This window comes from Corvus cornix, chromosome 2, assembly GCF_000738735.6.
Source record: "Corvus cornix cornix isolate S_Up_H32 chromosome 2, ASM73873v5, whole genome shotgun sequence".
NCBI classification, from domain to species: Eukaryota; Metazoa; Chordata; class Aves; order Passeriformes; family Corvidae; genus Corvus; species Corvus cornix.
This window is the reverse complement of record NC_046333.1, coordinates 119,767,567-119,794,720: the sequence shown is the minus strand read 5'-3', so window position 1 is coordinate 119,794,720 and position 27,154 is coordinate 119,767,567. Positions and strand designations below refer to the sequence as shown.

The 27,154-nt window shown below is 38.3% G+C and overlaps 1 protein-coding gene across 3 annotated transcripts in view; it reads right to left on the bottom strand.

Annotated features, from left to right (window-relative positions):
- PREX2 (phosphatidylinositol-3,4,5-trisphosphate dependent Rac exchange factor 2) overlaps positions 1–26,406 on the bottom strand; it is a 171,268-nt gene extending 144,862 nt beyond the window's left edge. The window contains exons 1-2 of one of the 3 annotated variants that reach the window (XM_010405115.4): positions 26,226–26,406; positions 25,926–26,129 (exon numbers count right to left, since the gene is read on the bottom strand). In XM_010405115.4, the coding sequence (XP_010403417.1) occupies positions 25,926–26,066 (141 nt within the window). In that variant the 5' untranslated portion in view covers positions 26,067–26,129; positions 26,226–26,406. Of the gene's footprint in view, positions 1–25,925; positions 26,138–26,225 lie in introns of those variants that run through there. The other 2 variants (XM_039548323.1, XM_010405116.4) reach the window with 2 other exon arrangements.
- Between the last annotated feature and the right edge of the window lie 748 nt (positions 26,407–27,154).

Here is a 27,154-nt window from a genome sequence, read left to right as displayed (position 1 = left end):
GCTGAGAAGACTAAAGCCACAAAATCATTAAATCCACTTATGTGGACTTATGTTCATCTGGAATACTTATTAAGGCCCATTTTCCCATAACAGATCCACAAAAAATGTAAATATACTCTGCTATGAAGCCCTTGGTGCCTAATAATTCCAGTTTGTGCAGAACACAGACACAGATCTGCAGCAAAATAAACTTATATTATAATATATATAATATATTTATATTATATATAAACTTGTATTCACCTTCTCTACAGAATTTGAATATGGCTTCACAAAATCACACAGACAGCACCCTGATGATGTAACAGATTATTAAACTTCAGCGCAATGGCTACGTTGGACATTTCTGCTCCCTAGGCTCCACACAGCCCTCTGCAAGTAATGATCTTATAAATTCATTTAAAAAAAAAAAAAAGCCAAAACATAACAAACAAAGAAAAAATCCTACTGCATAGTGAGTGGTGGTACAAGAAGCATTTCCTGATGTTCTTACAGGAAATAAGGCACATTGCTGTCTTGGCTACCTTCCGCCTCAAGTGCGGAACACATTCCTTTGATTTTGTCATTCTGTAACAAAAACAAAGCAAAAAGAGTATTTACACAAAACAAAACAACCAAAAAAAATAAACAAAACAAACAAACAAAACCCATAGCCCTCCTGAAAAAAAACCTCAACTACCTGTGGTTTTCCCCTCCTGCAGAAAAGATCAAAAACCGTATGACAACTGTTAGTCATATTGCTTAGTATGTGAATGGAAGAAAATCATCATAATGTCCACAATGCGAGAGTTTACTTGGGGCTGGAAACTTGACAGCACTCTTACTATCCTAGATGAATATTTTTTAGCAAACAGTTTTAAAACCAATGCACAATTGAATTTCCATTGGTGTCCAAGTTTTTCAGAAACATACAACTTGGAAACCTTCTTTTTACACTTGTGTTTTAGTGTGCCTGCATTAAGTGCAGGAAAAAGCCCCTTTTGGAAATCCCTTAATTCTTGCATTGGAATTAAGTTAATTGTATGCATTTTACAAAATTTGCAGCAAGTCTGAACTGCAGAATTTGCCATTCTGCTTCTTACCAATTGTAACGTTTTTCCTTTAAACTGCATAAAATACACAAAACATAACACATTTCTCATAGAAACTTCTGTGAGGTTTTGAAGTCAATTTTATATGGTGGTTTTTTTCCTTTAGAAATTAAGAGATCATTAAGCAATGTTTTAAGATACGGCAATTCTTACATCATTAATTTGGAAATATCATGGGTTTCCTTTTTTTCTTTTATAACTACTAAGAATTTACAATATAAAACAGGTCACAGAGTCATAAACCTTTATCATAGTACCAATTAACTGCTTCCATAGAACTGTGGGAGGACTGGCTAGAATGGTTGGCCATTCCTAAATTTACAGATCACAATCCTATAGACACCAGACCTCTGTGGGTTACATTTAACATATGGATATGGCAGAAAGAGATGCTCTATAAATCTAAAAAGAAAATAACCATGGTAATAATTTTCTCCCAGTTATAACACAGACTCATAGAATCATAAGCATTGGAAAAGAACTCCCAGGTCATCAAGAACAACCTTTGATCAAACATCACCATGTAAACTAAACCACTGCACTGAGTGCCACATCCAGCTGTTTCTTGAACACTTCCAGGGATACTGACTCCACCACTTACCTAAGCAACTCACTTCAATGTTTAACCACTCCTTCAGTGATGAAATTTTTCTTGAATTTCTTCCGGGAAAAACATATTTGATGTAACAAGGTACATAATTTCCTCCCATTTTTCTCTATCTGTTCCTAGTCTCAAGAAGTAAGGATAAATAAGGCTGTGAAATACGCTTTTTTGGTGATGATAACTGTGAGAAGCCATTCTGAGACTACTGCTGAATCTTACTCTCTTTCTAAGAACAATTCACTCAAAATCTCCAGGAAAAATATCACCTATTGCAATAGCAAATGAAATTCAGATGTGAAGGTTTTCTTCAAGACAGTCAAAAATTCAAATAAAACAGAGTGTATCTATTCACCCTAAAAACAACACCCCAGGTAAGAACATATGGGAAAGAGCTGCCTTTGCAACGTGAAGATTCACCATTTGCATTCTCCACACAATAGAGGAATTCAATGCCCTGAGAGGAAAGCGCAGTTTAGGCTTGAAATCACCACTCACAGCAGCACTATGGTCATATCTAGGGACCAGGCATCAGGTCAGACTCACAATTTATATAAAAATCAGGGGAACTCCACAGTGGATTAGTATTGGTTGTATTTTTTTATTTTGCTTCCGAAACATCAGTATGAATGAAATGAGATTTCTTCAAAAGGACTTGCATTCTATGACCTTCTCAAGCAATAAAAAGCTGTACTTCTAAGAGAAGTGTCAAATGATGACTAGAATCATCTGTCCTATAAAGGGCCAGTATTTGAGAATTCTGTCAATCTGTTTCACAAAAGATTTCTGACCCGCATACACCAATCCCTTCAACAGGGGCTAAGGAACCAGCTAAAATGGTGGATAGCTTATTGAAGATGATCTCTCAAGTCTGAAACTAACAGCAAATACTGTGTGTTTTCCCAAGAGCAGCACAGCCAGTATCCATCTTTGACTTTTTATACCATTTATTAATACATTCTCAAGTACTAATAGTTCCTATTTCCTTCTGATAATAACATGATCTCTTGCTAGATGGTATTATCTCACATATCCTCCTTTGTAGGAGAACTCACTGGTTGACACAGGAAAACAGTGCTGCCAAGAGATATGGATAGATAGATAGATAGATAGATAGATAGATAGATAGATAGATAGATAGATAGACACACGTTTTTGTGAAGGGGAATTGGTATAGCAAATGAAGGAGTTGAAGGTATATTACTGTTGCTTGCTTATAATATCAGTAAGAGAAGTTGCAACTACTTTCTTTATAAAGCAATCATTTTTATGCTCCCTTGCAAGCTAAAGAAGAAAAATCATTATAAATTATTACCACCTCAGAACCAAGAGAATTTGTAGCAGATTTGTTAAAAGAGCACTTTTATCCATATCTATTATGCAGATATCTTATTTCCTAAGGTCACCATCATCTGCAATATCTACAGTTAATTGTTAATTAGCAAGCACATACTAACCAGAAATTTCAGAGTTAGAAATGTATTGCACATTCCTAGAAACATGTTCTATCAATAAGCAAATCACTCAATTTAATGAACTATGTGGAGGAATTTACCCACTGAGCAATATATTTAAGAGTACTTTTAGTCAAAAAGACTAAGAGAAATTACAGAAAGATTGGCAGAGGAAATATATACTTACATATGCTAATAATCTGCCTATGGACCAAATTTCAAAGACATTAAGTTTAAGCATAAATTTGGACTTCCTTCAGTTACTGTAGCATGAACTGTATCCCAGCCCTCTAAGGTTTGGCGCTTGCAAAGAGCATGATGATCAGGAACAGAGAGCTTTCCTCATTACCTGCAGAGCACAGGACCTCTGTGCTGGAGATACTTGTTAACAGCTTTCTTTGGATAAGACACATACACCTGAAAGGCTGTCTGTTAGCAATGCCTGGCACATATGGGTCTTATCTCTAATTCACACTGAATTTTAATGGAATAGTCTTCAGACTTTCTGGACCAGTTTAAAAAACCCAAGGCTTCATTCAAAAGCAATGAAACTAACTTTGGGGAATTAAAGTATTCCTTTTATGAAATTGTGTCATCATCAAGAATAAGCAATATATGCTTTCTCTCAAGTTCTTTCAGAGGTTGAAAAACTTCATAAATTCGAAACTAGATAATTTTGTTCCCCAACCTATACGTACAAAACCAGGTAATCCGTGTAGTACTGCAAGGAGTTACAACTTTTTGAAGCATCACTAGGAAAAAAATGTTGCTTCAGAATTTGTCTCTTACTTTACATTTATAACCATCAAATCATGCAGAAATTAAATAAAGAAAATAAAAAATTCTTCAACTGTAATGAGGCAGGAGAAAAAAAAATCCCCACACAGTTCTGGGTGTATAGAGCCTAATTTTTTGAAAATGCAAAAAACTGGTAAAATTCTGTAACAGTCTTTGGATTTTGTGGGAATAAAGAATTCAGGTAATTTTACTATCACACTGAGCTTTGTAAGTTAATGTATATAGTTCCAAAAATCTCTAACCTTCAATTCAACACTCATGGCATGTGAGGTGCAACGCATTGCATTTCAAATATATTAACATTTTTGAGACATCTTTAATACATCCCATCTGGGGAAAAAACTCAACCAACCTAACAAAAAAAAACCTCCTAAACTCCAACTCATATCCTAAACTTTAAGGGGGAGCATGGAGAACCACTACAGCCCAAACTGTATCAGAAAGGAAAATGCCAGAGCATCATTATTTTTAATTGGGTTCCACTAACAATGAGAACACTTCTTAGCACTCGAAAAACCACAAAAATAATACTCTAATCATCATTATTCAGGGCACTGTCATAAGCACCGTTTTGTTGTCATACACTTTTTGGGGTCCTTTTTCCTAAGTATCTTTTCTATTGGATGCAAACAATTTAAATACCACCTCTCGATTGTGCTTTAGTACAGTTGAGTATATTCAAGTACTAAACAAAACAGCTACACAAATATTTTAATTATGAAGACTTGTTTCCATTTTTAAGCATCATAAGAAACTGCAGACAGCTTAGTGCAACAGAGGGGAAGAAGAATGTCCTCAGACGGCAATAATAAACAAAAACCCTTTTATTCTGGTCAGACCTAGTAACGATTGGGCACGACAGTACTTAGCTCATCCTATGAATTTAGATCACTAAGATCTTTTATTCTAATTCATCATCGTCTTTAATTCCTTGAAATACTTAATTTTTTCTCATGCACCGAACCCATAACTGTATCATCTCTTGAATGTTTCCGACTGCAATTTGGAAGAATTTTTAGGACCCTTTACCTACCAGCCAGTGGGATGTCCAGGCTCAGAAGACAAAAAATTAATCTGTTGTGGCTTTAATTTCATTTTACAAAACAACTGAGACCTAAATTAACCCAAAATTTGACTGTATACATTAGAGTGATCACGCAGAACAAGCCACAATACTAGAGAAAAGCTTCAAAAGCAACTCAGGCACCTAAGCAACATTAGAGAAAAAATCTGCTCACTTTCCTACCTCTACAAAACCTATTCAAATCCAGCAGGGCAATGACAGTAGAGGAGAGGATTATTTGCTCCACATATATAAAGAGCTAGTAAGCAAATTCATTTTCTAAGTCATACAGATTACTTTCATCTTTAGAGCATTAATAGCTAGTAAGTGGGAAGTCCTTTTGTAATATTTTCAACTACCCACAGAACTCTTTCCTTACTGGAAACAGTTGTCTTCCAATTAAGTTTTCAGTAATTAACATAATTCGGAGTGGGGTAAAACAGCCAGCCCACAAATTAAAAATGGCACAGTTCTAATTAGGGATGGACACAAAAATGTTACATGTGAAAACAGGTATGGATAGTTTTCAAGGTTAAAAAAACCTTGACAACAAGCTGATTACTGTCACGCCAATCATTACAGCTTTATTCCAAACTCTCCACAGTTTTTTCTTCACAGAAACAACAGCGACACAGCCCATGCTTCAAACTGAAATCACATTAATTAGCTAGGCAGCGAAGTTTCAAAGCATACCAAATGCTTACTAGAGCCCACTCTGCTATTGTGTTTTACTTTGAAAACAAGTCATGATGAGGGAAATCTACATGATAAGCATACTTCAGCTACAGAGAAAAGGTTTTAATCTGCCTAGAAATTGGCAACCGCTGGCTGTGTTTTCTATACTTTATGTTATGTTTCTCTGCTCGCTGGAACGAATTGGCTGCTATGAATGAAAAGAAACTTTGCATCTAATCAGTGGCATGAATTTAGACTGAAAGCTGCTGTGCAGGACTTCTATGAAGAGTCTGGGCCCTCTGCCATCCTTGCGCTTGTGAATGAAACGGCGTGAGCCACATGCCCTACTCCTCCTCCCCCCCAGCTGGGGCCTTCGCCTTTCCCTTTGCTGGGGGGACTGGGGAACCAACCCTTCACTGGTGAAACGACCATGACCCAGAAAGGCATTCAGTGCCATCAATGCACTGCTTGAGAGATCTCAGCTGTGCTTTCCATCCTGCTGCTTTCACTCCTGGTTTCTAAATCAACTCATGAACCAATGGTGAGGGAGCCCCCTGTGCTCATTCCCTTGATAAATGGGCCCCTAAACTGATCTCTGACCTCCCTGCATACTTTTCCTAAGTTACTGCTGACCCCAGAGACTCTGCAGCCCATTGTCCTTAAAGGTTTGACTTTGGTTTTGTGTCAGGACATACTGATCAAGAAGAAAAAACAAATCCACAACTTTATTACCATACAATTACTCCAACAGCAAAATCCCTATTCTTCTCTTCACCCATAACGACTACCATATGCTTTTGATTAAAGTACTACATTCAGTGAGTTTTCAGGAGATACAAAACAATACAAAATCTATTAAGGTTAATAAAATCTCACATTTTCTTCAAAATTAGTGATAGATGTTTCACTTAACAAAAAAAAAGTTCATAACACACTAAATTTTAAATATTAAATATTGCTGAATATGGAAAAAGAACCAGCTGCTATTAAGTAACTCATTTAATTAACTTCAGAGCTGAGTCAGACTTGGAATACTTGCTATTAAAAATTTCAAAGAACAATGACAATGTCTGTTTCAGATGTGTATTTGTTTAGTTCTCTTCTACAGTCTTTATGTTCAAATAGTGCTTAGATCCACTTCAGTAATGCATCTCTCAAAACAGTTTTAAATATATATTTAAAAGAGTAGAACTGCAAAATAACGTATTTTTCTGTGGAATACTATATTAATGGTTTTCTTCCATTTAAAACATTAATATACTAAGCTGCCTAGCACATAATTCAAGCTTATCACTTCAGTTTTCAGTAACTTCTCTATATAATATCCAAGTTTTCCCACTCCAGAACTGTTCTTTTTATATGTCTACACAAAGAATTTATCCAGATATGTTTCCATTCAAACTGTAAACATTATTAAATGCCTGGGCTTTTACATTTTTCATTAATGAACATTTCTCCTTTGCTAAATTGCTTTAAAAAGCATCCCATTTTACCAAAAAAGTATACTGCAGTGAATCTCAAGTAACCTAAAGTTACATGAAAATCTCAACAGATCAAACCCAAACTGTGAATGAAACTTCTGACTTTGAGCTGCTGGAAGGTTACTGTCTGCACTTCATACAAGGAACGTTTCCCAAGCTTGGGATTAGTAGGACTTCATAAGACGCTTCCCCTCATCACCTCTCTCCATCCTACACATAAGGCATCTCTTTGCCCCGTAGCCAAAGATGCATCAGACAGCAAAACTACAGATGAAGTGTGAAGTGCTTTGCCAAAAGCTGAGAGAGAGGTTACACTGTAAAAGCAATGGACTTCCAGTGATCATTCCCATTCCACATCACATGACAGATCCTCAGTAAAACATATACCCTGGCTGTGGCAAAAAAATGGGGTTGGTCAAGCAAAGAGACAACCGTGGCAGGAAGCAGAGTAAGGATTAGTATATTGGTTAACTGAAAGAACAGTCACTGGCCACGTTGTCCCTGATCTCTTAACACTGTTGCACAAATTATGTCTTTATCTACAACACTGAGTAGATACTCTACAGTGAAAAAATGCTGTACATGTAACAACAATGAAATCACCCACGAGGAGTAACAGAGTTAGCAGAAGTTCAACAGATACCAGGCCCTGGCACTGCAATGAAGACTAATCTTTCCCTGCCCTTCTCTGTCCAACTCATTTAACATGAGCAGCGAACTACAGCTCCAGTAATTGTGTTTAAGCTGAAAAACATACATTCTGACATGTAAACTGATACTCACCTCTGCATAAGTCATTAGCCTTTACATTCAGAGCAGAAGTCTCTACTGCTTCAGAAGACCAGCTGGTAATAGTAATAAATTAAGCAAACCTCCGAGTTTACCAGAGCCTAGTGTTTCATGACTATTTCTAAATAACCAGGAACAAACAAGAAGACCTAGGAACTCAGAATTACGGTCCAAGCTTTTTATGCAGAGTGCACTCAAGTGTTTTTATGTATTGATTTCTGCTTACAATTTATTGGCTTTTTTTGCCTGTCCTCACTTGCTCACCATTTCCACTGCTATCATCCACTCCCAGTTCATAATTCTGTTGATTTTTGCTATTATGTCCTTTTTTGCCTGATCCTGCATTTATGACCATATTCATTGTGTGGGAAAAGAGCCAAATTCTTTCCCAATCCAACTTTAAGGTTTGGTACTGAAAGGGTGCAGGCTATCAGAGATGCAACTGCTTGGAAAATCCTGCTCAAGCCAGTGGCTCTGGACTGGAACAGGCTCAGCGGCTGTAGAAAGGTGGCAGATGAAGAGTGAAATCAGTGCAGCGGTGTGCAGAGTGCCAAGAACACTGAGTGCAAACAGATTCTGTGGGCAGTGATGGTGGAGGCTTCTAATTAGCCTCCAGTGAGCGCTTCCGAGCTTTTCACTTGGTTGAGCTGACTGGATTCACACACAAGAGTAAAAGTCTATTCTCTGATACCAGGAAAACAGCCCCACCTCATCCTCCACTTTGCCTGTCCCTCATGTTTAATAAAATTCTACGAAATATGAAGGTGTCAGTTTTCTGACCAAACACACAGAAAACTCTATTCTTGCATCTTACCTGTTGATTAAAATCAAATGTACTGTGCTTTACTGACTTGGCCATAAAACAGTAAAAATAAGCATTTCATTTGTGCTAAGCGCTTAAATACATGCAAAACGATGCTACCACTCAGTGTGCTGCACAAAATCAGCATTACCATATTACCTTAACATTATAAAATTATTGAAATATAGAACTTTAAAAATCACTTTTCGCCTAAAAAACTTTAAATACTACACCATGAGACCAAATGAGTGGGATTTTTATAGATTAAATCTATAAAGCATTGTCTAGGTACCCCTCACTAACAGAGAGCACATGCATATCACTGAAAGGCACCAGTTTATATTTAAAATATTGTTAACACCTGAAACACTGTGTCTTCTCTTATCACATTGTTGTTTTTTCCCTGCAATAACTTAAAATTAACCAGCACTCTCCTTTATCTGTTTCAAAAAACAATTATCTCCTCCAGGTCTACAAAGCCTGCTCCTCTTTCTCCCCCCATCAGTACTGATAGCTACCCTCTCATAACAGTGATCCTGCTCAACAGGATGGTGGAGCAGCCTTTTACATCAAGTTTTCTTGCACTTGAGCAATCTGTGTTAGAAAGAACTAGCAGAGATTCAGACATGGTAGCAGGAGACAGTTAAATTCACCCTTCATGCTAGTTCCCCAACCAAATCCAGGAGACCCATCAAAAGCCTCCGGCATTCATAGGTACACATTCACACTTTGTTACCCATAGTTTTTAAAACACTTGGGCCAAGAAAATAAAATTCCAGACACTCAAGTCTCTTATTTTGCAATTTGTTATTGGCAGGGCTAGCAGTTTCTGTAGCATTCCTCTGTCTCTGCTCCCTCCCATCTTTCATTCAGCAATGACTCCAGATGCCAGTTGTCAGAATATGCACCCTGCAGCAAGTGGCACCTCTGACAGGAACAGCATGGATGGAGTTCCAGTTGTTCAAATAACGGAAGTCTGAATGCACCATAAACAACAGGCACATCTCAGAATAACTCTGGCATTTTGAGAACGCTTATCCATTATGTGTTATCCAGCACTACTATCAGAATACACAATCTACAACACACATTAAGAGTCTTCTTAGCTAATGTAAATTTGGACATTCAAAGTAAATATTTATTTAAACTAAGACAAAGCACTTCCACTATGACACTAGAGTTCCAGGATAATGTTAACTTCTTTTTGCTTTTTTGAGCTACAAGTATGTACAGTAGCTCCTAAAAGCCTTTACAAACACAGACATTAAGTACGCTTCTGGAAACAAGTATTTTATTCATGGTCACTTAATGCATTCATTTTTTGGTTACCAAAGAGAGGTGACAAAAGCTGTCATCTTTTATTCATACTAGAGGCAGGCTGAAAGTAAAAAAAATGAATATGAATAAAGGAATTCTTCACGGCAAAAGGAACAGTTTTCAATGGAAATCTAAAGCTGAAAATGTATACATAAATCTGATGGAAATCATCTGAAGTAACAGGAAACCAGGAAAGAATGCCAGAAGGCCTGCCATGGATGAACGAGGAGTCCCCGGACAAACTTAAACACAAACAGGCAGCTTAAAGAGGGTGGAAGCAAGTAAAAGTAGCCCAAGAAGAACACAGAGAAATTGTCCAAACATCCAGGGAGATGGTTAGGAAAGTTAAAGTAGTAGCAGAAGTAAATAATCTGGCCAAGGAATCAATGTTAACAAAACACGCTCCCTTAGGTACACCAACAACAGAAGACTAGGGAAAACGTGGGTCCACTCAGGAAAGATACTGGCAACCTGGTTGCCAGGACACGGAGAAGGCTGAAGCACTCAATGCCATTTTTTGCTTCTGTCTTCACCAGCAAGTATCCAAGCCATATTACTCAAGCTGCAAAAGGTGAAAGCAGGAACTGGGAGAATGAAGAACTACTACTCACTGTAGGAGAAGACTGGGTTTGAGAAGATCTAACAAACTTAGCACTGGAAGAGGTTACCCAGAGAGGTTGTGGATTCCACATACCAGAAAGTGTTGAAGGCAGGCTGGACGTGGCTTTTGAGCAACCTGATCTAGTGTTAGGTTCCCTCCCCATCGCAGGGGGCTTGGACATAGATGATTTTTAAGACTCCTTCCAATCCAAACCATTCCATGATAACACCAATAAAGAAACAATGGACAAATCTACTGGTTATTTTAGGAAGGGTATTTAACTTAATTCTATCCAAAGTACTCTCAATTTGTCCTTGAGGCAATTTGTCTTCACCCATTAACTACCTAGATAAACAATTCCTAAAGTAAGCATCTCTAGTACAGCTCTAGTCCTCAGGCTAGGACAGACCCCCATCCACATATGCTTACATATTTATTGCACAGCCGTAATTATTTTATTATTCATATTTAGCACAGCTTTATTTGCCTCTAAAACAAACCTGAAAAGAAAATTGGTATTAGGATGGCATCAGCAGCTCATTCCTTACCACACCTTAAAATCTAAGGAAACTCGGTTTTCCAAAATTTCCAGTTAAATGGACATGCATAAGTATGAGCATACAAATTTAGAAGTCTGTTGTGTAAAAGTTTGCTTACAGAAAACTGGGGACAATCTAAATATATTTTCATTCTTCAGTTATCAAAGTACTTATCACTGAAGACATTCTCTCTCATTAAGGGAAAAACCAGACATGGACATTTTAATTAAAAAAATCAAAGCGTCTGTTGGGCAGGACCAGCAGTATCTAATTCCCCAAGGCCAGGTGGCAAAGTCCTGAGTAGCAGTTATTAAAAGAGCAGTAAAAAAAGTGTAAGATTATCGAGTCAAAGTACACACAGAGGCTGAGACAAAGCATCTTGCCTAAGTCCTGTCCCCAGGTGAATAGCTGGGAGTAGCAGAGTGCTGGCAGCTGAACTGATTTCACTCTGCACCAGAAGCACTGGAGATTTGAGGAGAATCTGAGATTTAACCAGCAATCTAGTTCCTCAGGTCTTTGTCTTAGCCTGGGCACAGAGTCAGGCTACCTCATAATTTATATTAACCATATTCACATCTTAGGTCTGGTCATGACTCATCATGGCTTTAAAATCCATGTTAGATTTGGGGTATGCATGTAAATCAGAGTTCAAAACACACTAAGAACTAAGATACAGCTGTATATGACAATTTACTGAAGTAGAAACTAATTTATAAAGTGATGTGACAAGTCTTTACATAGAAAGTCAGTATTTGATAGCGCCTGTGGTATCCACTTTTCCTAACTGCAAAAATTCATGAAAACACTAGTCCCCTAAAATATCAGGGTTTATTGTAATAGCAGAGGCTTTTTAAAGGCCAAAAATATTATTTTAAGATGCTTCATTTTCTCTCAAAACCTTAGAAGTGGAACGTGGTTGCATGCGGTAAATCTGAAGTTAATGTACATTTTTCATTAACCAAGAAACTTCCTCAAATCTTTCACTGTACAAGACTTCATACCACAGTAAGAATATTCAATAGGCATATATTTGCTTCCCATCTGCAGTGCAGAGTAAAGCTACAGGTACCCTAGTGACAATGAATGTTGCACCTATCTCAAGTCAAGTTATCGATCAGTAACACCACCATCTCCTACAAGAAAAAACCAAGTAGATAAACTTGCAGAAATGGAAGAATAAAGGGTCAGCAACCAGAATTGCTGTGATATACTGGTAAATTCCTTTTGGAAGTCTGTGGCATAACTGTAGTAAATGCTTTATTCGTTACCATGAGTCAGACTATGAGAAACATTTACTCTGTGAAATTAAAAGTTTTATAAATAAATAGGGAAGTCAGAGCAATGTATTATCCCAGAGCTGTTTGGTGGCTGGAAAACAACAGGAAAAGGACTGGAATAGCCATTATAGCCTTTACTGCCATGGTACATTAAGAAAGACAACAGCACACAAAGAACAAACATTTTAGACACAAAATAACATTTTGCCAAAACCCTGTTTTACATCTAACAGTTCCTGCAGTCAAAAGCCAAACTGCACTTGGCAAGTAAATACGGGGAAATTTTCATTACAAAGATATGCAATATGCAAATGCATAATGGTCATCATGGTGGGCATATTTTAATATTTTATTTTTTCCTATTGTAATATAATTTGGTCCAAACACCACACTTTTTTATTAGCAAAAGCTACAAGTGCAAAAATTGCTACTTTCTGTGCTGGATGCTGCTGAATAGAGATGAAAAATAATTAATCCAGTGTATTTCCAGTACACATTTCTCACAGGATGCCCAAATAAACTTCATTTGGTCCTTCATTTTTAATGATACAGCAATTGCCAGCATCACTTGCTCACACATACCCTATAGCAATCTACATAAAGTTAGTTTAAATGTCAGGACAACTGAGTATTTTATGTAATACTGCATTGATAACCATTTTAAAGTGGCATTTCTCTGCCAAATAAGTTTGGCAGAGAAACAAGAGAAGCTTTGGAAGATGAAAGGCAATTCCTTTTTACCAATTCACCTGAAAATTTTGACTCAGACCCAAAAAAGTGTGTGAAGGAACCCCATTATCAAAAATATTCCTCAGTGAAGAAGTATCCTGCAAATAAATTTGGAAAACCTGTGTTTCACTGGATTGTATGTATTGAAAAGTGCATTACAAAGTCAAAGTTAAGAACTCAATGAGATTGAGTCGTAACTAGTCAACTTAATTACTTAAAAATTGATAGTATAAATAGATGATAAACTACTGTAACTATAAAACACAATTTTACTTTTTAATAAAACATTTTTTAACTTGGAAGAAGTTTCTTCACTCGGTCTACTGAATGAAATTATGAAGTAATTCTACCAGTACCAGCTCCTGTTAAACCTTTTATCTTCATGTATTCCAATTAAAATAATCTTTAATCATGGCTGATGGTCATCTCTCACAACTCATGGGAATGTTCTGTAACACATCTACGCAAAATTTAAAGATAAGAAATCTCTTTTGAACTTAAAGGCTGAATATTGACTAAAAAGATTTTCACAGTATTTTTCTGTGGGGCCAGTCAGATTCTTTGTCTTTCCTTACCTATGGAAAACCACAGCTTACATTGTAGCAGTATCAGCATAATTTATGCTCAGCTTCACATGAAAATTTCATCAGTGTATTTGACAAGACACTGATTTACCAGCCCCAATTTTGTCCTGGCACAGTAGACTAAAAACGAAGTATGATTCATTTTTGCAGTTCAAAACCTTACTATTATGAAAAGCTTCCAAATCTACTATATTTGTATTCTCCTCTGCTTTCCTTTTGAGGATATCAGTCATGCCCAAACTTTATTTCATCACCTATCCAAAACTATTTTAAACACAGCATAATATATCTGAGTGTTTATAAAGAGGCAACGTTAAGCATTCCCTGCTGTCAATTTGCTATTTCTAAGTGCAAATACTGAGATGTAATCAAGACAAGTAGAACAGACAGTAAATTGCCTTAAAACAGTTAAGAGAGTGAAGCACTGCTTTTCAAGAGAGATCACAGCATCTTCACACAGTAATGACAGTCAGTTCTCTGTGCAGTCACACTTGGACTGAAGATCTTCCTTGGTAAGGGTCAAAGACCTCTTCAGTATCTGCAGAAAACAGGAAACTTTCCTTCCGACTGTTTCTGTCCGGTCTGACTATTGTAACAGTTCAGTAAACCTAAACATGGGAAAAAGTCCCTTTATTTCCTGTGAGGACAACCTCATAGCATATGGGAAGAAATTAACACACTCATACAGAATATAACTGCCAACTTCCAGGCATTATTCTTAATAAACAAGATCTCATGCAGTGTCAAAGAGATAAATGAATCTTTAAGCAAATGAAAAGTTATTGCCATCAGCTCTTCACTCTTCTGCCCCTGACCACATAAAGAATCCTTCCAGGTATATTACAAGGTATTTAAATGTGGTCTACAACCAATTAATTTTGTAATTTCCATTCATTAATTCGAGTATTATTATTATAAATGGTATTTATGTGTTGCACCGTGTAACTAAACTACAGAGCCAACTCAATAGAAAATGAACCTTTCCACTTAGAGAAGACAACAGATACAATCCTTCTACTTAATATGTCTCTGCTGTAACTCTAAGCCACAGAAAGATCTCAGCTCTGCCAAAAATATTTCCAACATTAAGGAAGCAAGCTAGAACTTAGCACTTTTGAAATGTTCAGTCAGTCACACCATTCTGAAAATGCAGAGGTCTCTTTTACTGATAAAAGAGATTAACTAAAGACAGCTCACATGCTGCTCTCTCCAATAAAAAAATCCTCAATTATCTCTTGATAATTATTCCAATTTCCTATTTTATCATAAAAGAAAATTAGCACACAATAACCAAATTCAAAGATAATGGTATTTTCACACCTCAAGCTGACTGTATTTGAAGATGTCTAAGAACCACTGCATTTCTACCTTACTGCTCCACACTCACAGCAAACATACAATAACGTACTTAACTTCTGGGACCATGAGCAGCATCTAATTTAATGCTGCAAGAGCCAGTGATGCCTGTCCTATTAACACATATACTATGGGATGAGGAAGTCTCACCACATACTTGCCATGTTTCAAAGGGGATTTTTGTGCGAGTTTTCAGTTTTAGAACTAGTAACCCTTCCCTCTTCCTTTTCTATCTTGCTAGTGTATTTTTCCTTAATATTTTCTCCTTCCTATTTCCAGAGCACAGAAAAGTAATCTCATAGCACTCACTGTTCATATTCATTCCTGCTTTTGGCTACTTAATTCTTCACTGAGACCTCTTTCTACATCTTTTACCCATTCACAGAGCAAACAGAATGGTAAGAAGTGAATGGCAGCTACAAGTCACACTTCAAGCATCTTGTCTAATCTCTAAAAATACTACTTTTGATATTCAAAGTAAGAAGAGAAAAAAAGGACTTAAGCAAAATTCTAAGTACTCTTTGCAGAAGAAGGATAAACAGAATTCTAACACCTCTCGCTACAAGAAAAGTCATAATTCAGTACCTCAGACATCTATTACACATATTTGGGGATATTTGGTTTTGCCCTCTGAAAACCGTATGCAAAAGACTAAGAATGAGACCATCTAGAAGACCAATGATACTGACACCAGAAGAATCAATCACAAAATCACATTTGAAAGAGGCTTGAAAGTATGAAAGGGGTTTCATGAAAAGAATACTTAGATTTCCAACAAGAAAAACTGTGATGCAAGTACTTAGCAAATTTTGTAGACAGGGTATTTAACATTCTGTAACATTCAGAAGTTAGAGATGCCAAAAAAATACACAAATACAAAAATAAAGTAATCAAACTCAGAAATCACTTAGTTTGCAACCAGGTACTACACCTGCAGTCTTCAGGAGAGACAACCCCCAATCATGAAGCTCAAGTAGCAATGCTACTACCTACAACTATAAAAAAAATTACTGTGTGCTGTAGTTTAGGAATGGTATTCCCAATTTAGTGCTCCCACTGAAACCACACATCACTCGCCCACTCAGCCCCTGCTCCCCCTTCCCCTGTGGTGGGCTGGACAGGAGAATTTGAGGTACAAAAGGTAAAGATCACAGGCTGCGATAACAACAATTTACTGGAAACAGTAATGAGATAAGAAAACTAAGTGAGTAAGAAAGAGGCAAATGATTCAGATGGAAACAATACCTGACCACTGCCTCCATCATGCCACCCTGAAGGGACTCCTTTCTCCCAGAAAAAGACTGCCTTCCCCTGCCAATGGTGTGAGATGGTATAGAATAATCTCCAAGTCCTAGCCATGTGCCCTCCTATCTACTCCAAAAATTAACCCTGTCCTGGCTAGAACCAGGAAACTGGGATAGACCTTTTCTTAAATCTGTCACAGCAATTCACAGGCTCCTTCCAACACCTCTCATTTTAGGTCTTTATCATATCCTGCAAGTCCATTTTTAAGTAGTATTTTATCATACCTTTCATGAACAAAAACCAACAGACACTAAAAGGAAGGAAGTAGCTCTCATTATAAATGTAGGTTTGCCATTTTCACAAAGGCATTATATGAATCAGGACTTATTTATCGCCTTCCTGCTTCCTATGACTTCTGCAAAATGGCTCTCCCTCCCAGACAACAAAAAGATAAATACAAACTATTCAACCACATTTTACAAGTGATACAACATTAACTCTACAGGTGTGTACCACTTTTTCTTTCCTCTACCTTGTCAGGCTGTGGTATCTTTTTAATGAAAGCAGTGCTTATATGCTGCAGAGCTTCAGTTGCTGCCAACATCTGTTTAACTCTCAAATGCCTCTGTGACTCTTAGAGCAAAGACCACACTCACATGACAGTCAGGGGATGGTGTCTCAAAGCATCCTGTTGCATGCTATTTCTTCTAGGAATCCAGATACACCATTTGCTTCAATGCCTTGGGTAAAGTAACTTAACACATACTAAGCAATAAAATGAAGTGGTTTTCCAGCCTTGTAGCACAAATTCATATCATCCCAGACATCAATCACTCTGTCACAACATATTTGATTTAGGCATAAAGAGACTGGGATTGTTAAGTCAACACACAGGATCACATTCATCCCTCATTCTAGGAATGACTCCTTTTAAATAGCCTTAGAAAATTAAGAGTTTATTTCACAGGTCTAATTACAAAACACTTTTTTAATGTAAATTCACCATCATTTTAATTGATACGGGTCACTTGCTCTGGTTATTATAATAGGCAAAAATGTATTTAGAAAGTAAATATACCAATACATATAATGTATTTAAAATTCAGGCACAAGTGTCAGCACCCGCAGACAAGTTTCATTTTGAAGTGAGAATTCATATAAAACTTCCCTAGGAAGGGCAAGGATTACATTATTTATTCTACTCCACTCAGCAAGGTATTATCAATTTGTCAAGGGGCCTGCATCACACAAATTACACTGAAATGGAGAAAGCCACCTTACTACAACGCATTGCTGTTTTTTCCTGTACTCTCTTCAGTTCTATCTGTTTCTCCTACACATTCCCTTCATGTTCTTTAGCCTTGAACTTGAAAGCTCATCAGGGATGCCAGATGACTTGGCAGCCAGACTGCCAAAAGCACAAAGGACAATCTGGAGGTTTCATGGGACCTAAAATAAGTGTCAACCCCTGCTTTCTCAGCTCTGGCCCTACAACAGGATAAATTCAGCTGTGAGTAGCCTATGAGATAATTGTAGGAGCAATCAAGCTTGCACAAAATGAAGCTGGCTTTGAACAGCTATCCTTGCAGTTTCTCAGACATTTTAAGTAGATAATCATTCTTTTAGCATCAATTATGTATGAAGAGAAAGGGCTTCTTTGCTGTCAGAGTACTGAACTGGGAATCAAGACATCAGATTATATTTCTGGTTCTGGCACAAACTTCCACTGGGACCCAAAAATCAAAATCTGTCTCTAAGTTTCCCATTTGTAGAACTACACAGGTTTGATTTATTAATGAAAGCAAAGCACTGAGACATCTCTGAATAGAAAACAGTACAAAAGTGCCAGATTATCTGTTTCCTGAGCAAATATAATACAGTTCAAATTTAAAAAAAAACCCTAAAACTGTGTACCTGAGTTTCCTCTTTAATTTTGAATAATTGTTTGCTGAACAGTACAGCCTGGCCATTTGCTCTGCAATTTCAGAGTATAGAGGAAACAAAGCAGAGATGCAACCCTGAAAATTCTGTTCTCCTGAAACTTCAAGACAGTCTGCCTTTTTTTCTGTCGTAGCAATAAATTGCAAATTGATGAGTCATGGAGGTTGGAAAGGAGGTCGTCTAGCCCAAATGCTTGAACAGAGCAGTGTCAACCAGAACAGGTAGTCCAGTCATGCCTAGGTGATCTTTAAACAAAATAAAAAATAGCCTCTGGGCAACTTGTACCAGTTTTTGACCAGTTTTATTGTAAGCAATATTTTTTCCCTTCACATCGAGTTGGAATTTCCATCTTCCATGGACACTCCTTCTTCTACTATGCACCTCTGAGAGGAATATGGCTGCATCTTGCCAACATCTACCCATCAGGGAATTGTAGACAATAATAATAATTCCACCGAGCCTTCTCAAGGCCAGAGAAACCTTGGTCTCTCAGCCTCTTTGCAGCAATGTTCTCCCAGCCCCTCCTCACCTTACTGGTCCGTCCCAGCACCAGACTTGTGTCAGTAGGTAAAATTATTTCTTCAATTAGGGAGCCAAAAGTTTGACTGTCAGAAGTCTCACAGATGTAGAGGGTAAAGGATCACCTCTCTTCACCTACTGGCGGCACCCTTTCAAGAAGAGTCCCAGGATGCTGATTCTTTTCTGCACTGCAAGGGTGCAATGCTGACTCATGTTTCAGCTCTTGTCCACAGGTACTCCAGGAGGCATCTCTGTAAAGCTGCTTTCTAGCCCCAGCCTGTACAGGTGAACAGGGTTATTCCATCCCAGGTGCAGGACTCTACCCCTAAAATATATCACCCAGTCACCTCTTGAACACCTCCAGGGATGGTGACTCCACTTTGCTATCTTCATTCTTGCATTCCTCCTGAGTAGCCAGTCCCACACCAGTCCACATGCTCACCAAAGACAGAGATAATCCTGCTCAATCCCAAGCAGAAAACCAAATAATATGCATGTAGTTGAGTCCTAAAGCAAAAACAGTTAAGCAAAATTTCTGAAAAAGAATATGCATGACTATGTAAGTATACAAAGGTATTCAAGATACTTGTATAAAAGGGTAGAGTCTTAAATAAAATTTATTATCTTGCTCAAGCCTATATTTCATTCATGGGTAATCCAATGCCTTTCTGAACAGGGACATATACTTTACATAGAGATACATGGTTACAACCTTCTACAGATGAGTAAATCATGCCAAGCAGTATCTTAGGTCAACTACAGCCAGTTTGGATTTATTTTGGCCAAAATACAGTTCCTTTTGGTTTCCAACATAAAGAACTTTTCAGTTCCTCATGTGGTGTAATACTGTTACAATGACTTCGTCTAATTGACAAAATTGCTCTTCATGATAACCATACCAAATAAATACAAACCAACCTTGGAATGCATAGTTTTAAAGTTTGGTGTTTATAAAACGGTGACAAAAATAACTACCGAAGGGGGTTGAAAAATACGTCTCCATAAATATTTGAAATCACTGCAAACAGCATACTATTAACAGCATTAGGCTGCATGGAATAACTTAGACCTGGACATTTTGATGGATGGTCCCCTCCAAGTAGTCTCTTCTAAATTAGCAGCTCATACTATAAATTTGTGAAATATATGTGTCAGGAGAGTTAGGACTGAGCTATAAGGCAGAGCAAAGGAATAACTGGAACACTGCAAATATGATATTATTTATAAACACAGATAAATCATGAGGTTGTACACCACCTCTAAGCATATTATAGTCTTCAGAAAATTAAGTCTTAGTCTACAATAAGTCTTAAGAACAGAAAAGTTTCTTAAATGCTATGAAACAAAGATTTCTCCCTTCAGTATTCTAAACTTTTCACTGAACAGCTAAACAAACCACCTTTCTTCCTAAAGAAGAGTTCTTCACAATATAATCTAAGTGCATCTGAGAGCAGTAAGTGGAAATCCATTGAAAAGTATGAAGTATTTGTCTATTGTCCAGCATAAATATCACCATTTCCAAACAAGATAACATATGTACTTAAAAATTCTTCAGAAAAAACCTCTTCTTTTTGCCATTGTCATACATTGCATGAACTCTGTGCTCAGCTAATAAAGACAGAAAAAAATATCTTTCCTGCTAATCCACTCCATAAAGCAGAGTATTCAACCTTAGGTGCAGGGATTACAAAGAAATAAACAGCTTTTACGCAGTTACCCTTACTCTGATGGGCACCACAGGTGGTGCCATTGATATAGACAAGCAAAGTCAAATAAAAATAGAATACCATGCTTAGATTTTTTGTTAGCACTTAAGCAAGTTAAAAACAGCAGAAATTGGAAGTGAATGGAAAAGATATTGACTTTCTATGGTAATTGTGTTTGCACTTCCTTTTGACTTTTTCTGATGAAGTAGCCACAGAATGCCGTTTTTCTTTTCCTGAAGAGAAAGGAAATCACATAACCTTATCAAAAAATGCAGCCAGCTAAAACCCTTCCCTTCCATTCATTTAAATCCCTTTATAAAATATAAATGCAATTATGAAAAGCACTATGAAGTCACTAATCATCACTGTAATTGAGATATACATATAACACATTCAGTGAGGGGGACTAGATGATCTTTATGGGACCCTTCCAATTTAAGGTATTCTATGATATATAGACATGCACACAGAAACAACACACAGAGACACATTGTTTTGGTACCAAACTACAGCCATAAAAGATCATTTATAAATTGTTCTTTTTTGTAGAAAGCCCAACATCTAACCTTATTATAAAGCATAACTATTTGAGGAGTTTTCATTGGTAACACAAATCCTCTATTGCTAGGGTTAGTAACACTGAATTTGACTATGAAAGTTACCTGAAGTCCTAATTACTATAATCACTTCTCCAACTAATTAGTCTACTCAACAATCAGAGAAATATGTATGGAGCCAAGAGACAGGGAAGGTTCAGCAGGGGAATACAGATCCTGAAGAGTCACACAGACACTGAGAAGGCTGAGCAATAAGCCTTATAAACAATATCTCTTTATACGCATTGAAAAGCAAGGATTCAGCTTCCTTTAACAAGGCACACACATTTAAAGAAAACTAACCACTTTTTCACTGTAGTGCAAGCAGAAGATAGTATAGGATGTAATGAAATCAAAATGATACTTAAGAGTTAACTGGCAGAAACATATATATATTCTCTGAGACTGTAAACCATACTGTAGTCTACATAATAAACTAGCTTTGTTTTTTTCCCCCAGCTGCTTCAAGATCTAACTAGCCACCCCAGCTGAGGCCATGGGGAAGGCTTACAGGAGTGCCAACATCTGCTTCTATTCCCATCAATGTCAAATTTGTCAGAACACGAAACTGCGCCAGAGAAACAATCTCTGCCATAGAAAAATAAACTACACTTCCATGGATATCCCCTGCAGTACCAAGTATAGCAGATCAATTACATTGCCAATTTCTATTCCAAAATAAAGTTTCTTTCCAAAAAATATATATGTACATTTTTTATATGTTTATACATATATGTATATATACATACGTATACGTACATGCATCCTAAAATTCTTTGTGGCCCGGTCTGCTTTACTGGCCAGTCAGTCAGTGTAAATCACAACCATAAGAACCAAGCCTTATGCCAAATAACAATGTTACAAATTAAACTAGCCACTTTTTACCAACTCCTTACTATTAAATGCTTTTTAATGTCTCATCAACTTCTACCCACATCTTTACTGGTCTCTTTACTACTGCTGTGTTTAGGATTCAACTGAGAACCCTGATCACACAGTAAATGAAACCTTGCATGAAAACATTCAGCAAATTACAAAAAAAACCCCAACTATTTCTTTAAAATGTTCATTAAAATTATATATTCCCCAGCATAAAATCATGGACCAATGAGAATCTTAGAAAAGTTTATGTAGTTTTCCTCTAGTTAGCTAGTCATAGAATAGAATTGTTAGTGTTGGAAAAACCTCCAAGGTCATCAAGTTCAACCAGTAACCCAGCACTGCCATGTTCACCACTAAACCATGTCCCCAGGTGCCACATCTACATGTTTTTTGAACAGCTCCAGGGATGGCAATTCCACCACTTCCCTGGGCAGCCTGTTCCAATGCCTGAACACCCATTCAGTGAATAAATTTTTCCTAAAATCCAATCTACACCTCCCCTAGCACAGCCTAGGGCCATTTCCTCTTGTCCTGTCACTTTTTAGCTGGAGAAAAGAGACTGATTCTTACCTCACTACTACTCCCTTGCAGGTACTTGTAAAGAGTGATAAAGTTTTCCCTCAGTCTCCTTTTCCCCAGGTTAACTGTGCTTATAAGGCAACAAAGGAAATTTTCATTATATTTATGTAGATCACAGTAAGCATACACATTTGGTCATTTGCTGTAAAGAAGGAAATAGATAAGGTATATATCGATAAGGTCACAATTTTTTTAAAAAAGCATCTTTACTATAAGTATTCAAGGTAATAATTATCCAGTTACACGGTCGGATGACACGGAATTATTTTAGACATAGCAAATATTCACCAACTGTTGCCTTCTGCTCCTTCCAGAAAGTTCATTTTGCTAAGAAAGATTTTCCTCTATCCTTGCAAGTACAGCTTCTCTTTCATTGAAAAGATTTTGTCACAGGAAGATGGTATGATCACCAGCAAGAACATTCAGAAGCAGAAAAATCCCAATTGCTAATTTAGCCAGTAAAGTATCAATTGTTCATAGCAGAAACTTAATATTGTAGCTTATTAAAAAAAAAAAAAGGTGCATCTACAGATACAGTTTTAACAGGCATTTTAGTGTCTTAAGTAAATTCTTCCATCACTTGTTTCTTCTAAGAAATGCTAAAGAGTACAAAAACTCTGGTATTGCAATGACACTCTAAATGTTATAATGAAATGTCTGAAGAAAAAGTATAAGCATTTATTCATAATTTCCTGTGCATGCCTCCTCTCTCCAACATTGCCGCAACTACTGGGCAACTTAAGTTTATCCACCTCACATATGTTTACATACCTCACTGCAATTGGCCCGAAATTGTTATTGCTCTGTATCACTGAAGTCTCAACAGACTACACTACTACAGTTTATTACTGGAAGATTCAGGAGATACGAAAGAATAATATTAATACAACCAGACCTTTCCACTCAGATTTGTTTTGTGATGAGTGCAGACATAAAACAATATACTGTATTTATACAGCATAAAGCCAAAAAAGAAGAGGTGAATGAACTCACATGGGAATGACTACTCAGCTACTCCTATCTAATAAAGTAACAAATATATCAAATCTTCTGCTCTGCACCTTAAGTGTTACAGACTCTTGACAGAACATACAAACCCAAGCTACTTCTCACTACACTGATGATAAGTGGAGGATGAGCAATCATAGAGGAGTAGGGAAACAAAAATACTTTATATAACCAACCAGAAATTTGTTCTCAGCAAGACTCTAACTCCGCCATAAACAAAAGAACCTAAATAAATCTAGCATATAATAGATATGTTTCCAGTGTAGGGAAACCAGCAAAGCATTTCCCATGTTGACACACTCCAGCAAGTCACTTCCTCCTTATAACCTCTTCATTCTCTAGCCATGCACAGGGTTTTTTTCATTTATCTAAGAGAATACCCTATTTCCTATTAACTACAGTGAAAACTACAGGTACTCTGAGCAAACTCTTAGGGAGACTATAAATGGCTTCTGCTTCTCAGTCATAAAGGAAACGTGGTTTCCACCACAATGAGCTCTACTGGCGACACTGAGGTGACCTGGAAGCCTAACCCTTAACTTTGACTGGAACATCAACCCCTCACACAATGATGGTTTTGATGGCTTACGTAAAATCAACGCCATGGTCTCCATACTGGGCCTAGTCCATAAATCCACCACCACAGTTGCTCTCAACAGCAGTCCTAGCAGGTAGACCAAAGGCAAGCTCAGAAGTTGTTTCCTCAAACAAAACTGAGGTATAGTAAAAATATGTGACATTTCCCTCTGAAGGACTTACATCTCTGAACTGTCACTTGAACCCTGCCCACAATCATTAATGAATCTGATTAGATTCATTACAATCTCACATTCATGTGACATGCACACATGAATCTGATCTGAAAAGCTGATGTAGAACCAAGTGTTTAATACCAACACTTCTCCCTTTCTCCATATGATTTATTTAGATCATCTTGATCCAAATTGCAAAAAAACTTATTACTGAATTCAGTGTCTGGATAGAACCTGAAACACATACAAATTCTGATCCTTGGGAGAATTGGAACACTTACTGTTTGAACACAAATATCCTATGTCTAAAACCTTAGAACTCGCAATTAAAGATATTACAAATTCTTCAAATTTGCTGAAATAATCCAAGACTGGCAGACACCAAATTTGGGGCGTAAGGTAAAATATGGAAGAACATTGCCTTAGAATAGTTGTGGTTTTTTTTTTTTTTAATAGATGAAACCTGATCATTAAATGGAAGCAAATACAAAAATCACACAGTCTCTTTTTCAAATATTCATCCTAAACTTAAAAAAAACCCAAACACATTGGACCATTTACCATTTTTCATGGTTCTGCTGAGGATAAACATATGGAGAAAATAAGCTACTCTGTAGATCTTGTTTCACTCCAATGTCTGTGCTTTTTATTCTCCCTGTCACAGCCAACTTAAGAATTTCCTCCTTCATGGTAATAAGCAGAAAGTCCACAATTCTCAAGGCAGCAAAGCAGGAAGTTTGCAGTTGGAAGGATTTCCCCTCTTCAATGGGACAGGAGTAGAGAAAAGTACGATGGGGCTACTGTGGAAACTTTTGCAATCTGAAGCAGCTGATTTGGACATATTTATCACATCAGAGCCCTAAAGTGATGCTACCAAGATCAGGCACAAATAAAACACTGCCCGCATCTGTTCTGCAATAATTTGTTACTTTGGCTTTTTGAGAGAGAACTCCTGCCTTTCTGACTAGGGTATTACCTGGCACCAATAATAATCCTATCAACAGTGACAGTCAAATGTAGACGGAAGTTAAAACTGCCACAGCACAGCTCAGCAGAACGCGCTACCTTCGCAGCTGACCCTGTATCACAAGACAGGAGTGAATGCCACATGTGGCTTTAATGCCAAGCAGCTGCTGCACGCCAGCACCCCCTCTGTCCTGGCTCCCTCCCCCCTGCACCGCTGGGTTTCCAGGACTATCGCAAGTAGTAGAACTGCGGCGCCCTGAAATGAACACAAGCCCCCACACCCGCTGGGTTTGGGGGAACCCAAACGCATCACTCCTCCGCTTCCACGCGCGGAGATGCGAGATCATCAGTGCCAGAGTGCGGCCGGGGGATGGCGGAGGGAAACGCACAACCCCTCTTCGGCTATTTCAAAACCTGTTACTCTCCCTCCTTTTTAAGCGAAAGCTCGGGGTAAAGCCCTTTCCCGGCCGGGAGTCCCGCGGTGCCGCGGCCGCCCCGCTCCCCCCGCGCCGGGCGCCGCCTGCCCCGCCAGCTGCGGGAGGAGCGGCCGCGGGGCCCCAGCCCCGCCGCTCACCGACACCAGGAACTCCAGCGTGCCCACGTAGTCCCGCTCCGTCTTGAGCAGCTCGTTGAGGACGCACACGCGTAAGCGAAGCTGCTTCTCCAAGTCCTTCCCGCTTTCCCCCTTGCCTTCCCCTTTGCTTTCTTCTGTCATGGTGTAGCGACGAGGATCGGTGCTCCCAGCCCGGCGCCTTCCCCCGAGCGCCCCGGCACTGCGCTGCGGACAAGGACAACAAAAGACCCCGCCAAGTTACACAGCGGGGCCGGGCTCCGGCCGGTCCCCAGGCACGCTGCAGCCGCAGCCCCCGCTCACCCCGCTCCCGCGGCGGCCCGAGGTCCGGAGGCGACGAGCCACCCCAGTGCGCGCTCCTTTCCCGTCAGGAAGGGGACACAGCCTGGAGGAAACGAGCGGTCACTGGTTCCCAGCTCGCCCTGCTAGCTGAGAGGTTGGAAAGCCTCCGCAGCGGCACAGACTTGGACATTAATCAAAAGCTTTGTATCCATGTGACTCCAACCCCTTCCCCCCCTTCGCTAAATCTCAGGAAAAAGGAAAGGAAACAACTTCAGGGAGGATGGCGTGCCAGCAGCTGCCTGTTTCACACACAAGCTGCGAGCTCCAGTTTGAGGCTAATTGGAGTCCTCCAACAACAGAGTAAAAGAATTATAAAAATGTCCCAGCAAGCTGGCTGCCCAGGGAATCGGCAGTTGTTTTTGTTTTGATTTTATCATCAGCAAAGAGCCATTTCAACTTCCCCTTCCACACCTTCCCACGAGATGTGTATTACAACGTGTACTATAAATACGAGCTGTGATATTCTCCCGAACAAACATACACAGCTAAGCATGTGCTGAGCAGGTACCAAGAAGTTCTTTGAAGATAGTGGGGGGGTTTAGGTTGGCTGATTTGTTTGTTTATTGAAACAAAGTGCTATAAACTCTCCACATTATACAGTTTTCCTATCTGCCTGTCAGATTTGCATGATACATTAAAGGGATAAAAAATAATTCAGTAGGTATTTCAAACAGTTAGCAAAAAGTATACAGCTATTTTAGACAAGAGGAACTGATTTCTTGAAGACTGAAATATGTCAGGACACTACAATGTGAATTTTAAGACCACTGATGGAAGCAGAAGTTTCCTCTGGCTAGCTCTTCAGTTTGTGACTGGAAAGAAAATACAGGTCTTCAAACTTACATATTCCATATCAACTATTTTTCTAAACCTGCAACATCCTAAAGGGA